The sequence below is a fragment of the Aegilops tauschii genome, chromosome 7 (genome assembly GCF_002575655.3).
Source record: "Aegilops tauschii subsp. strangulata cultivar AL8/78 chromosome 7, Aet v6.0, whole genome shotgun sequence".
Classification (NCBI taxonomy): Eukaryota; Viridiplantae; Streptophyta; class Magnoliopsida; order Poales; family Poaceae; genus Aegilops; species Aegilops tauschii.
The window spans coordinates 174,093,130-174,108,411 of NC_053041.3; the positions used below are offsets into that span (position 1 = coordinate 174,093,130).

The 15,282-nt window shown below is 43.9% G+C and overlaps 1 protein-coding gene and 1 long non-coding RNA gene across 3 annotated transcripts; both read left to right on the forward strand.

Moving 5' to 3' along the window:
- The first annotated feature begins 711 nt into the window (after positions 1–711).
- Positions 712–3,396, forward strand: LOC109768000 (uncharacterized). 2 transcript variants are annotated; one of them, XR_012190111.1, is made up of 6 exons: positions 712–795; positions 829–1,722; positions 1,803–1,880; positions 2,055–2,392; positions 2,494–2,588; positions 2,956–3,396. It is a non-coding gene; the product is annotated as an uncharacterized lncRNA (long non-coding RNA). The 2 variants fall into 2 exon arrangements; XR_012190110.1 differs by lacking the exons at positions 712–795; positions 829–1,722 and having other exon boundaries at positions 1,733–1,880.
- A 1,313-nt stretch (positions 3,397–4,709) lies between these two features.
- LOC109767999 (uncharacterized) lies at positions 4,710–6,043 on the forward strand. The gene is made up of 3 exons (XM_020326737.1): positions 4,710–4,784; positions 4,877–5,026; positions 5,567–6,043. Exons 1-3 carry the CDS (start codon positions 4,710–4,712, stop codon positions 6,041–6,043), a joined length of 702 nt encoding a protein of 233 aa, XP_020182326.1.
- Positions 6,044–15,282: the final 9,239 nt, after the last annotated feature.

Consider the following 15,282-nt stretch of genomic DNA (forward strand, 5'->3'; position numbering starts at 1 on the left):
AGTAATCAACCCGCAATCCTTAACATAAGTCAGCCCGAATCGGTTTGGAGAGAGAAAGGAAAAAAATAGCCCAACCACAGCACGACCTGCCTCCTCGATCCCATCTCGACCTCCAGCATCACCCCGCCTTGTCCTCCGCTGCCGCTCGCCGCCCACCCCCGCAGCCGCCACCTCCTGCCCCGCCCCGCCCCGCGCCGCCTCACCGCGCGCCGCCCGCCGCCGTCGCGCGTTGCCCGCCCCCGCCACCGCAGCGTGCCGCCGGTCGCGCTCGCAGCCGCCCCGCTCGGCGCACCCACCTCGCTCGAGGTTGGGCGAGCGCGGAAGTAGAGTTCGGGACGGCGGATCGGAATCCATCGACCGATTCTCTCTTTCTCTCCTCTCCCTTGGATTCCTGTAGGCGGTGGATCAATCTTGCCTTCGTGGTGGCGGCAGAACGAGTGCCGTGAGATCAGGTGGACCTGCTTCTGGTAATCTTAGTTTTGTTAGTAGCAAGTGGTCAATTTAGTATTCATTGGCAACAAAAAGAAGTGAATGATATCATGCCATAATTTAGTGTTGCTTCCCGGTCCTGGATAGATGATGTATTGTATTTCTGCATAAGCTAGGAAATCTACATATTGATTATCTGTAAACTATTTGTCCATACTTCTCCAAGATCTGAACATATACCATCTTTGCTGATCGATTTTATTACTAAGTAGCATATTCCTCCTGGTGCTTGGGACGTTTTCGGCTAGATTGATTTACTAGCTACGTCCAAGCAGGCCACTGGATTGATTTCATGAGGCTTACTAGGTACGTCCCAATCAAGATAGCTAGACTTACTAGCTACGTCCCAAGCAGGCCAATCCAATATGTTGATCAATTTGATTGTTCTGGCTGGAGGTCAGAAGGTGCGTCCTTCACACTAAATCGTACCCGAAGTTCTACAATTAGGTATGATTACAACTAGGAAGCTACCCTTCCTGGATAACTATTTTAGTACCTGTTTTTATTTACTGATGAGAACTAAATAAATTGGCTACTGTCATGTTTCTCCCTTAAAAAAAGATTCTGGTAGATGTGCTTGACAATAATAATGGTAATACCTAAAGGAGTTCTCTTGCTCCAAGTTAGCGCCTATATATTCTTAGCTACCATGTACTTGAGCTACTGGTTTGTGTTAAGGATTCCGCTACTGTTGCCAAGGTATCTACAGAATTTTGTTATAGTACTAGCTGAACAGAAAAAGAGATGGCCACCAAACCTCAAAAAATATCAATCGGCTATTAATTTACTAGACTCTATTTCAGTCTAATTAGTGGAGACTTAGAGAGTGGAAAAATGTTTAAAAAACCTAATATAAAAATATGAAATATTTAGTTATTCTCTATATCCGAGAAAGCAATAAAGAACTTTGTGTTAGGCAGTGCACTGCGGGAGCGTGTACTGCGACTATGTCTGCACTGCCGAGGAAGGCTTGATCTTTCCCACAGGTCCACCTTCTTTACCTTTCCGTTCTTTGAACTGGATAAGTTCTGATATTCTAACATTGATGGAAAATCATTATCTTCTGTAAAGCCACATTTCATATTATGATTTTTAGCAGAAGCTCGCTTCGAGGTCTTGGTGTGGGGCTGCTGGGGCTGATTTTACCTTCTTTCTAAGTGTTCTATTTTATTAGTGCAATTGGTTCGAGTTAAACTAACATCCATTGTACAAATATTTGTGGGACATATTCAGGTAAATTTACCATGTTCTGTTTTCATTACCCAGCGCTAAAATGTAGATGTTATGATGACCAATGACCATAAACTATACAGGATTGGGCAAAGAATCACTCTGGTGACCCAGAGATAGATGAAGCTTTAAAGAAGGGAGAAGATGCTGGGCTTGCCTTGGTTAGCAGCAATTATCATTTCATTTTTGTGTTTATCAGCATAAGCTAATATCTGGAAGTAGGGCTTCTTTACTCTGTACTCCTGCAATTTTTAATGTTCCTGGTGTCACTTTCCCCAGTACGCTTCTATAGCTGTGTTTTGTGCTAAAAAGTGAAAAATTCAAACGTTTTGCAGTCACTACCAGCAAGTAATAGCACTGACTATTATTTTAAATAAAATATGGAATCGAGCTTTCAGCTGCATCTTTTAGCATCCTAGCGCACTCATCAACTTCAGAGTTACCACTGGGGTCACTTTTCTCAAGAAATCTGGAAAGAAGCGAGGATTCTCAAGTAAGATAAGTCTGCTTACAAAAATTTGCCTACTGGAAAGTAGATAAGAGACTCATGAAGTAAGAATACATGCCTACATATTATACATAGCAGGCTTCTGACTTCTCTGATTCTGCAAGCCTTGAGGCTGTGAAACATCTATGCTAGGTCGCCACACTTCTGCCACCTTCATTTGATGAGGTACATTCAGATTCGGTTTGTTTATTACTTTATGGATGCTTCTCTTCTCATTACAGTGCTGGGCAATTTGATGAGAAATTATCTTCTGTTTGATGGTCCAGGTTCAGCGTTCACTACTATGAAAGAAGAAGGCATATATTTTCCTTGTGGAATTTCCAGTAGAATGGCAGTGAGAACGAGTAAAAATCTACAACAGGTAATACATTATTTTGAAGCTACATGGAAAGCAAAGTAAGCACATGGATCCCTCATTTGAGAGTGGGGGTTAAACTTCCCTGGACTTCTCCCTTAATTCTTACCGCAATCTTTTTATTCACATTTCCTATTGTGTAGTTGGTGACAATGAGGAATTGTTATCCAGTTGAGAAAATAAAGATTAAATCGATGATGCTCTCAAAAGTAAAATGACTTTCTGAGCTGGATAGAAACATTGTGAGCATCAATATAGAACTTATAAACCTTTTTCCTTGTTTGTTATAATGATATTTTCATTTTCCTGTGTATATTAAACTTGAGAATATTATTCTGCATTACTTCAACCGTTACTTTTTATGTGTTTGCAGTATGACTGTATGGTTCTCACTCAAAGTAGGGGCCCAACAAACTTTTTTGAAGTAGGAATCGAAAACTACAAATCCATCTATTCCTAGAATGGAGCTGGTTGGAGTTGAGCCTACAATTGAGCGGGTAGTTCGGTGGCACCGACATCCAGCTGATAGTTTATAGGAGGGTTAGTAAAGCAAATTTGTTCATGAGGAAATGTGCCAGCAAAACATTGAGTCAGAGTGCAAGACAAATGCTCTTAACAGTTTTTTTGGTCGCTTTTCTTTAATTACAATTCTTATTATTTTTAGTTGGCATTGATGTACAAAAGAAAATCATGTGCCTTGTTTGTCCTCTCATTGACCATTGTATTTTTGAGTCATATCAGTCTATGTAAAAGAATTCAGTACCTTATGTTTTGTATATTTGGAAATGTCTAAAGGCGTGGTGTTATATAATAACTGTATGATATGCTTTGTATGCCTTTCCCTGTAGCCTTAGTATGGTCATTGTTTTCTCTTTCATGTCCTTCATCTTAAATTAAAAAATATGAACCATTGCATTGTGCTAAAGTTTATCATTATTATTTAATTTATTTATAGGCAATAGTTCTTCTAGAAAAAAATGTAAATTTCGTGTAACAAGCTAAAATAGAATCTTCTCTGTTGCAATTGGGAACATGCCACATGACTACTGAGCTGGCATTATTTGCAAATTCTATTAGTTGACAATGTTGATGTGTATTTGACACCATTCATTTGAACCACCAAATAATAGAAGTTGTTTGATTGGTAAAATAATTTTCAGGTTTGTAACCACACGCTTATTTATATTGTATTCGCTGTAACGCATGGTCTTTTGTGCTATAACATAATGTCAAACCACTAAAATTTATATGCCCCGTTGCAACGCACGGGCCTTGTGCTAGTTATTAAAGAAAATTTTATTTCAACACTCCGCTAATGGTACAAAGAATTAAAGGACTGTAAATCACTGATACACGCTTGTTTCAACGAGTAAGATAGAGCGGAGCGAATGCTGATATGGTGATATCCCTTGATGTTAGTGTCTCTGTAAAAAATGAAAAAACACGCACAAACCTCCTCAAATCTACAAGCTTGCAGCGAACTAGCTGGAAAAAAATCAACTGTTGTCCTCCAAGATTATTCCCCTATAGAACCTCTTAAAAGGGGTAAGATATTAACACAAAAACTAAAATTAAAAGGGTAACATACAACAAGAATCCATCTAAAGAAACACAGTGCGCAACGCGTAAGTATTAAGCAGAGGGGAAAAAATTTACTATATTTCAAAGCAAGTGGGCGAATCATAGATCCATCTATGTGGACTGTAGAGTGAGGAAGACGAAGCAAGAAAGACGGAAGGAACCAAAGAAGAAGGGGAGCGGAAGAGCAAGTGACTCGGGAGAGAAGACGCACAAAATGATGTATTTATGGAGTAATTATGGAGAGGGAAGTAATTTTGTGTACTCGCTCGCCAAAGCTGAAACTACTGACAATAGTAAATGGCTCCTTGCCATCCCAGCGCAAAAAAGGGGCGGGAGAGGGGTGGGGGTTGGTGGGTCTGGCGAGTAGGTGGAGTATTTGGTCGAGCCGGACCATGTCGAAGTCCCTCGCTTTCATTTCCCCTCTCGCTCTCTCACTATATCTCTTCCCCTCTCTCTCTCCCTCTCCCTCTCTCTCTCTCTCTCTCTCTCTCTCCTCTCGAATTCAACGCCGCCTACGGCACCGCATCTGCTCACATCCTCCGGGCCATGTGGACACAAAAGTTCGGACAAGAGGGGAGGAAGAAAGGCTTGAACTTCCTTGAGATGGATTTTGATTTCTATGTAGGTGATTTCCTGCTACATGCGGAGCGTTGAAATGGGGTTTGTTTTCCAAACAAAAGATCTGAGCTCTAAACATTCACGTGTCCTTGTAGGAGAACCCTGATACCATCGAAGACCATGATTTCTGTGGCAAAGAGCTCGACCGTCCTCTCTATTGCGTTCTCCACGATACCAAGCCTCTCATGTGTGTGGCTTTTGAAGGAAGTGACACGGGGAGGAGGTTCTACGACTGTGCTATGAAAGTTAGTCACTTTCGAAAATCGAGCTACTTTCTTGTTGAATCAAACTGTTTGGATATAGGACTTGTAGTCTTCCAAAGAAGACTGATTTCTTCTTGTGTTTTCTCGTTGATTGTAGGAAACATTGTGTAGTCCTTTTACTTTACATAAAAGGGTAAAGGTCACTACTTATTTTACATCACTGAACACAAAAGAAGTGATCTAGACACTCTCATGTTTGTTTACAAATGGGACTTCTGTTTAATGGTCAGTATATTCTTAAAAAAAACTCTCTAAATAAGTTGACTGCAGAGGTAGCTCCAGATTAATTCAAGCTGGCTTAAAAGAAACTAAGTACAATTATGAAATAACTCCGCGGACAGGGTGGGCGAAGTACAATAATTAGTTTTGTGGGTACCTAACCATTGACGTGCCACATTGCACAAACACGGTTCATAGTTAGTTGAATGAGGTTATAAACCAAGTATATGTGAACTTTATTATATTCCAGAGCTTGTGCAGCAGTGTATTAATAGTCTCTGTTTTGTTCCTTTTTGTTCGCAGAGAGGCGTGAAATGTGGAGTCGTCGAATGGGTTGACCGCCCATGGCCTATCATTATGCAGAGGTGCCTACTCAAGCTCTGGGGGATGTTGCATGAGAGCAATGATGATAGGCAAGCAAAGGATGAAGAGATAAGCAGGCTTGAAATGGATATTGAACAAGTGAACCTTAAGCTCGAGAATCTTGTTGCAGCTGTGGAAAGAACTAATGTAACTACCATGAAGATTGACATGCAGAAGAAGCAGATGGGTATCGTTGATAAAGACGTCAAGCGCATTCAGAGGTCTCTCACAAGTGCCATTCATAATCTTAAGGATGACAAGGGTGAGATTAAGCTGGACATGGATTTTCTGAAGGAGGAGGTGCATAAGCTGAAGGAGAATAGAAAGAAAATGCAAAGCGTCATCTGTGATCTTTTGGGGCAAGGGTTTGCGAATACTGATGACCTCCTGATGATCAAGGCAATCCTCGAAGAATGATCATTAATAGTTACCTTCTTTTGAAACGTTGCAAGGGATACTCGTCTAGTATGAGTTTATGCTTGGACATGATTACTTGACTAAAGGCATGTATCTCATTTTTTGCAATCTTTCAAAGGGTGTGTGACGGTCTACGCACATCAAATATTGATCTCCTGAATATTTTATATTTCAAAGAAACGTGTTGCTAGCGAGGCGCATCCAACAATATTTCATTTTGCATCGTTCAATGAGGCATGGGTTACTGTAATCTAGCAAGGCACATATGTTGCTTTGGCAGGCATGGGGAACCATGCCTCTGGTAACCTGGCACTGGCTTGTCAAAGGCACAGTCCTATGTGAGACAGAAGCACCGCACTAGCGCTGACACACATAAAATCTACAATCTACAGAGTCGTGCTTACTCCTGATGCAGACGCACGTCTGTGCCTCCATGACTCGATTGTTTGTACTCAGACATAAACTCGTTCACGGACATGCGTTTACACGAAACGCACGTACAATCTGAGGTTGCTGGGAGCAAGGTTTGAGATTAAGCAGAGCCATAGCCATGTGCACGTACAGTCTGCCACGAAAGGAGGCAGTGCCGCCCGGTCACTGCAGACGCACTGGTTTACATGCACTAGATGCACGTTCCTTGCAGAACAGGCAAGGCAGTGCCTCTTCTCTTCCAAATATTTTTGTTCCCTGGTCGACTACCGCACACGAATGTTTTTGTAGCATCACGATAGTGACATAAGACTATCAAATTTTCAGAGCAGCGGGTGCATAGCACAAAAGCATTGTTATAACAAGCTTACAAAATGGTGCAAAAGGCGAATGGATTGTTTGGCCATGTTTAGACATAACACAGTCTCAGATTGGCGCAACAACATCTAACTGTACTAGCTTGAGGAACTAACTACAACCCTGTGTCCAGCAGGCACAAGTGAACGGATCTGACAAATCCAGGCATTCAACACGCCTGTGTTTCAAATCCAAGCACAGATGATTGCAGCATGCTGATAACTTGAGATGGGCGCATTTTGAAGCTTTATTCTCCCAAAGGAACAACTTCTGTTGCCGTTCGTAAAATTCTTGCGTAAAGTCTGAGGGAAAGCGAAACTTAATCCTTATGGTCTCTAGCTCCGTTGCATTCATAATAAAGAACCTCACAAACTCAGTGTTCTTCCCGCTTTTTTCATAATCTTCCAGCGTTACTGTCTTTAAATGAATGATGTGTTCTTTCAGAAACGCATGATGCTTGCGACGCCAAATATTTCTTGCACCATCAGGAACGAATCCTCCCTGAAAACACATAAAGGTTGAAAGATACTCAAGATCTATGGAAGGACATAATGAATGATAAATTCCATGACCCCCGTCCCAATCAGTTCGTCGAACATTTCCCTAGATACGGATGTATGTATAATAATTAAAAAACCATGCCTAGACATAAGGTGTATCCATTGCAAACAAAATGTAAGACAAGCTTTTTGAGATGCAAGGAGTGCTGCACTATGCACGGTATGAGCTTTTCATTGGGCGTGAGAATCATCACCTCAACAAACAAGTTCTCTAGATTTGGAAGGCACTTAAGCAAGTGAACAACCAGGTCCACTTTATAAGTCATGGCCAAAAATAAGGTTTTGACAGATTGCCGCATTGTAGATAGGCTGACCGTCGCCAAACCCTTCACATAACATAGAAAATAAAACATAAAATTATTAGAACAAAAGGTTGGATGACATGAAACTACTTTGTCAAGGAAATGCAGCTAGAATTATTGTGAAATGTCAGTACCATAAGACCTGTGGAGCCAAGCGAGATCCCAAATTTGCCCAATGTCTCCAGTTTGGGTGCAGAGACGATGAATACCTCCATGTTATTGCTATGGAGATCGTGGATCGACCTTTGAAGTGGGGCATCCTCGATGATGAATTTTCCTTTCTCACCACGGATGCCGGTGCTAACAAGGTTAGGGGAATTTATTGTGATCCGATGCCTTTCTCTATTGCAAACAAGCAGCAGGCACTCGAGTGCAGGGCAACTAGATTTGATCATGCTTTGCAACGAGAAGTCTGATATATCAACCTCAACAAGCGAAAGTCTCTTGACCAGTGGTAGTTCAAGTACCTCTACATAATGGTCTGGTATCTGGCAACACGCGAAGCTGACAGTGCGCAGAGAACAGGAAAACTGAAACACGGCTTCGGTAGTGAGGGCGTAGATGAAGAGCATGTGTGTGATAGTTTGACAGTTTTTTTCACGAATCATGGAAATAGGTAGTAAAACTCAAACACCTGAAGATTGTTCAATCTGGGGGACTCAAGCCAGGAGTGGACAGTAGAGGGTCTGCATTGGAGGTAGCACGCCGGTATACAAAGGCGGAGAACTACGCCCACATGGCTGGAGAGGATGGACTCTAGAAGGCACAAACCATCACCAGGAACTGTTTTTCCCTGATGCCAAGTTCTGATATATCGTATGCGAGCAAGCTCCTTGTGACGCCCCCGATTTGACCATACACTAATCATGCACGCAAATGTGTACGATCAAGATCAGGGACTCACGGGAAGATATCACAACACAACTCTACAACATAAGTAAGTCATACAAGCATCATAATACAAGCCAGGGGCCTCGAGGGCTCGAATACAATTGCTCGATCATAGATGAGTCAGTGGAAGCAACAATATCTGAGTACAGACTTAAGTTAAACAAGTTTGCCTTAAGAAGGCTAGCACAAAAGTAGCAACGATCGAAAAGGCAAGGCCTCCTGCCTGGGACCTCCTAACTACTCCTCGAAGCCGAACTCCATGTAGAATCATCCTCGGGATCTCTAGCTCCTGGACTCCAGCATCTGGTTGCGACAATCCGGTATAGAAAAGGGAAAAGTGGGAGAAAAGCAACCGTGAGTACTCATCCAAAGTACTCGCAAGCAAGGAGCTACACTACATATGCATGGGTATATATGTAAAGGACCATATCAGTGGACTGAACTGCAGAATGCCAGAATAAGAGGGGGATAGCTAATCCTATCAAAGACTACGCTTCTGGCAGCCTCCATCTTGCAGCATGTAGAAGAGAGTAGATTGAAGTCCTCCAAGTAGCATCGTATAGCATAATCCTACCCGGCGATCACCTCCTCGTCGCCCTGTTAGAGAGCGACCACCGGGTTATATTTGGCACTTGGAAGGGTGTGTTTTATTAAGTATCCAGTTCTAGTTGTCATAAGGTCAAGGTACAACTCCGGGTCGTCCTTTTACCGAGGGACACGGCTATTCGAATAGATAAACTTCCCTGCAGGGGTGCACCACATAACCCAACACGCTCGATCCCATTTGGCCGGACACACTTTTCTGGGTCATGCCCGGCCTCGGAAGATCAACACGTCGCAGCCCCACCTAAGCACAACAGAGAGGTCAGCACGCCGGTCTAACCCTATGCGCGCAGGGGTCTGGGCCCATCGCCCTATGCACACCTGCACGTTGCGTACGCGGCCGGAAGCAGACCTAGCCTAGTGGCGTTCCAATCCAACCCGGCGCGCGCCACTCAGTCGCTGACGTCACGAAGGCTTCGGCTGATACCACGACGCCGGGATACCCATAACTACTCCCGCGTAGATGGTTAGTGCGTATAGACCAAATGGCCAAACTCAGATCAAATACCAAGATCTCGTTAAGCGTGTTAAGTATCTGCGAACGCCGACCAGGGCCAGGCCCACCTCTCTCCTAGGTGGTCTCAACCTGCCCTGTCGCTCCGCCACAAAGTAACAGTCGGGGGCCGTCAGGAACCCAGGCCCACCTCTACCGGGGTGGAGCCACCTGTCCTTTCAGCCCCCTCATCAGAATCACTTGCGGGTACTCAACGAGCCGACCCGACTTTAGTCACCACATGTGTCATGTATAATTGTATATAGTATATACCCGTGATCACCTCCCGAAGTGATCACGGCCCAGTAGTATAGCATGGCAGACGGACAAGAGTGTAGGGCCACTAATGGAACACTAGCATCCTATACTAAGCAGTAGGATAGCAGGTAAGGGAAACAACTGTAGCAACAATGACAGGCTATGCAACAGAATAGGATTAACCGAAAGCAGTAACATGCCACACTACTCTAATGCAAGCAATAGAGAGTAGAGTAGGCGATATCTGGTGATCAAGGGGGGGGGGGCTTGCCTGGTTGCTCAAACAAGACGGAGGGGTCGTCGGTGACGTAGTCGACCACAGGGGCATCAGCATCGCCACGGGGTCTACCGAAGAGAAGAGGGGGGAGAAACAGTAAATACATAGCAAGCAAGTGCACAACAGGACAACAGGCAGAGCTAGAGGTGTTCTAACGCGGTATGAGGTGATACCGGCGAAGGGGGGAAACATCCGGGAAAGTATCCCCGGTGTTCCACGTTTTCAGACAGATGAACCGGAGGTGAAATGTTGCAGGTTCACTATGCTAGGGACGCGTGGCGGACGAACGGACTACGTATTCGGATTCGTCTCGTCGTTCTGAGCAACTTTCATGTAGAAAGTATTTTCATTCGAGATACGGATTATTTTGTATGATTTTCTAAAGATTTAATCATTTTCTAAATTTCAATTAATTATTTAATTCAACATTATCCAAAACAGTGTTGCGATGACATCAGCATGACATCATGCTGACGTCAGCAGTCATCTGACACGTGGGTCCCACATGTCATAGACTGATTAGGGTAATTAGGGTTAACTAATTAATTAACTATTAATTAAACTAATTAATCAAATTAGATTAATCTAAACATGGTTAATTAACTTAATTAATTAACTTAATTAATTAACTAATTAATTAATTATTTTTATTTTTATTTTCTTTATTTATTAATTTATTAATTTTTTATTAATTAATTTATTATTTTTATTTTTTAATTCTTTTTTTACTAAACGTTCTGGAGTGTGGGCCCCCATGTCATACGCACAGGGGCCATAGCGGGCGTGGGGCGTGCGGGCGCCAGCCCGAACGGGCGCGGTTGGGGAGCGGCGGCCACGATGGGGCGGACGGGGCTCCGGCGAGTCACCGAAGAGGCGGCGGCTGGCGTTGGGACGAAGGGCAGCGGCCCCGTGGGCACCGACGGCCGTGGCCGCAGCTGGAGCAGGGCGGCGCGGGTAGTGGAGGGGGCCGCCGTGGTAGACGGCGCATGGCCACCGAGCAGCAGTAGCTGCAGGCAGTGGTGGCGAGGCGAGTGAGGCCAAGGGCGGGGCGTCCAGGCAGTGGTGGACGAGGGCGCGCGGGAGCGCGGCGGGGGGGGAACGGCGCCGGCGACAGAAAGGGGAAGGGAGGAACCGGGGCTCACTGCGGGATGCAGGGATCGGGGCAGTGGGGCGCGGGGAGGAGACGGAGACGACGGCGACGTGGTGACGAGGTGCAGGCCGGCGAGGAGGAGAAGGCAGACCGGCGAGGACGCCTCCGGCGATGGTGACGGGGAGCGCCGGCGTCGGAGAGGACCGCGGCGATGGCGTCAGACGATGTAGCTTCGGCGACGGCGGGCGCGGTCGATCTAGGCGGCGGGGTGGTTCTCCTTGCGACGACGGTTGGCGAGGTGACGGCGAAAGGTCGCGGCAACGGGGTCGGGGAGCCGTTTCCCTCGATCCAGATCGCGGGGCAGAGGAGGAGTGGGACGAGGGAGAGGGAGTGCGGGGGGGGGGGGGTTCGTGCGGGAGGAGTTGACCCGATCTAGGTCACGGGGGGGAGTGGGCATTAAGGGGGCGCCGGCTGGGCCTCGGGTTAGTTGGGCCGGTGGCCAGATGGGCCACTTGGCCCGGGGGGGGGGGGTTCTTCCTTTTTTTTGCTTTGTTTCACTTCTACTTTTTCTTTTCTGTTGTTTTCCTTTTACTTTTTATTTATTTTTCTTTTCTGTTTTATTTCTAGTTTCTCTTTCATTTAGTTTTCATCTAATATTAAAATGATCCCTAATTTAGAATTACATTAAAACTCACTACAACAAAAGATTTTACCCCAAAGCAATTTAGTTTAGTATTTTGTTGATTATAAAAGCATTTAAATATTGGTTTTTGCTACCATTTTAATCACCTAAGGGTATTTAAACATTTTATAAAAATGGGGTTTCTTCACCATTATTAGCTAGGGATTATTTGTCACAAATAGAACATTTTAGTTTTAATGTTTGAAAACTTTTGCCGTTTGACTTGAGTTTGAATTTCGAATCGATTTTGAATTAACACGAGATTAACAACAGTAATCGAGGTGACGTGGCATCATTAGTAGAAAGTTACTATAGCTTAATTATGCGGGCGTCACTATTCTCCTCCACTACAAGAAATCTCGTCCCGAGATTTAAGAGGGGGAGTAAGGGGAAAGGTCTGGTTACGAAATTCTAACGAATCTTCTCGGTCTTGCTTGCTCTTCTCGAAGAAGTTGATCCCTAATGTTGATGTCTTCATTTCTCTGCTCCAGGTCATCATGATGAAGTCAGCCTCCTTCCTTCGGAAACTCCATCATACTTACGAATAAGGGGCAGTTCGACAACGATAGAATGCTATAAGGGTAATCGTCTGGGAGTATCCCATGAAAGAACAGATGAATATCTCTCGAGTTGAACAAATGAAAGACCTCGAGAGCAAAGTAAGAAGGTACAATAAGGAGTTCCAAGCGGACAGACAATCGTTCGATGTCTGAAACAGAGTGGAAGGGGTTCAAAGCGTCGAAGAATGAATCTTGTGTCTGATACCAGAATAGTCTACTACGTAGGTGGCCCGTGACTTGCATACGGAGCCCAGCACGAGGAATAACCTTGGGAACAGGGGTACAGAAGAGTCAGGTTTCGATCCTGTGGAACTGTGGGTTATGGGCCCACCATGTGGGTTTTTTTTATAGGAGCGATGACATCTTGCACGGTCATGATAGCAAGGCATGTCAGAGGGTAGCCTGTCAGTTATATGTCAGCAACATCGTCGGTACCAAGGGCGAGGGACGAAGAGAACCATTTTCCTGCTCGTTGAAACGAGGCGGACCATTAGGCAAAGTTCTCGTCCATCGGTGGTTACCGAAATGTCACCAACAATAGTAACAGGGTCTTACTGACAGAGTTGTACACCGAGGTGTTTACATAAGCAGGAGAATATTACTGCTTAGATCATATAGATCACCAGAAAGGTTAAACCAAACAATGGAAAAGAAAATATGATTATCAGATTAAACAGAAGAATGGAAAGGAAAATGTGTTTAAACACATATTTCAATGGTATATCCTTCCCAAGGACAAGCAGATCATGATATCCATGACATGATATAATGTACAAAACTCTTTAGGTACGGGAGAGAAATTTCATGACATTACCCATACAACGGTGTTTGGATAATTGAGCAGGAAACAATTAGCTTTGGGCTTCAAATGTTCCTGTTTAAAATCAGAGTACCATAGACATGCTTCGAGATAGCATTGACATGGTGAATAGGTAAGATCAGGCCATGGATACACAAAGGAGCCATCAGGAACAACTTATAGAGTAAGTCTTACAATTTCCTCATGGCAGAATAGTTAACCTTGCTAAGAAGGAAATTATAACAAAAGGTCCTCTGGCTAGGGGTGCTAAGCAAAGACACCACCTTACCGGGTTATGTAGAGACCAATGTTATAACTCTTGGAAATATGTTCCAACCATCATATCTGACTGAGATTCAGATCTGATTGGTGTCACGATACCTCAGACTTAGGGTGCCTGAGAAGAAAAAGGTGCGACACAAATTGACGATAAGACATTGTAAGATTTCTCGGGAAATGAACCATGGAAGCTAGTTCTGAAACAAAAGTTCATCATTAATTCAAGGGGAGGGTTAGGAGGTGGCTGATGGACTCAACGACAATTCATCGAGATTTCCAGAACATGGATTTCCACAACTATGTGAACAAGGAGATAACATTAGCTAGATCGAATGACTTAATGATGTATGCTCGAGGAAAACATACACAGTTAAACATTGGTTGAAATGTGCACCCGAAATATGGGTTAGGTAGCACGATCAATGTTCGAATGATGATTCATTAAGCCATAGACGTAGAATGAAGCTATAGACCAATAACTTCAAAGCAATAGGGTTGCTAGAAGTTTAGAATTTACACATCACAGACCATTGGTCGGTATTCCTTTTAGAAACAGCACGGGGACCAAGAAAGAATGGTGATGGGGAGAAGTATCACTGTACCAAGATGTCATATGAGGTGGTGAAATTCTTACGACATACTTGACATAAAAGATGGTAATACTCCAAGGTAGAACATATCATAAGCTAGATAGCAAGGAAATCAAGGTACAACACCAAACACGAACAAGTTTGTGTTGAATGGAAGGCAATAAAATGGTCGATGATAAAACAAATCATCGAGGGCAAGGATGGTATTTCTCATCCAGAATTCGATAGATATCTTGGAAGAGCTCAGAATGCTGATGATGATCACGACACATTTGTCGAGAGAATTCATGAAGATGTAATCGATTGGCGATGACATCAAGTCAAGGGAATGATGAAGCAAAAGGTTATTGGAACCAGGGGTACGACACAAACTCGAAATCAAGTTTGTTGTTCAAGGCTAAATGATATGTCAAGGAAAATCGACGTAAGATTAGCTCACTGTCGAAATTTGTGCGCTGGGAAGGACCAGGTAGCACAGTTAAAATCGGCACGATAATGACATAGCCGAGCAGGCTAGGGATGACGTGATCGAGTACGAACTCATAAACAAAGGAGATTACTAAGAGTTGTTTAATCGTGATGCGGACTCGATTCTGTTATCGATGTCCTTGAGTGTTTAATAACTCGGAGCCCGTGAAAAATTGGAATCAATGAGAATGTAATACTTGATGGAGAACTCATAAGAAGTTATGCAGATCCGTGATAATCTCGAGATACCAGGGGGGTAATACTCGACGGCAAACCAAAGTAGAGGTTGGACTGGGGTATTGCTCTGCAGAAGACAAGTGCCTAACTTGTACGAGAAATGGTGTTTAACGGAGAACATGGTCGGAACCACGTCCATGGATACCAGATGAACTTATTACAAGGGGGTAATTATTTTTACAAGCAGCTTCCATGATAAGTTATACATCGTGTCCATGGGCATGAACACAGGGTTCAAGGTCGACTCCCACTTCTTCAATGCATAACCTTTCATTCACTTCTCGCGTTTGATGAAGTTGCAGTGTTGAAAAATTTTATCTGGCAAAATACCAAAAGAGTATGACTCATGAAAACTTTCGAGTTC

What these genes read in the sequence shown, in the direction of transcription:
- LOC109767999 (XM_020326737.1), top strand. Translation starts at nt 4,710, where the DNA reads ATGTGGACACAAAAGTTCGGACAAGAGGGGAGGAAGAAAGGCTTGAAC. An exon ending in AGATGGATTTTGATTTCTAT is followed by an intron (nt 4,785 to 4,876) that starts GTAGGTGATTTC and finishes GTGTCCTTGTAG; the next exon opens with GAGAACCCTGATACCATCGA. An exon ending in TCTACGACTGTGCTATGAAA is followed by an intron (nt 5,027 to 5,566) that starts GTTAGTCACTTT and finishes TTTTGTTCGCAG; the next exon opens with AGAGGCGTGAAATGTGGAGT.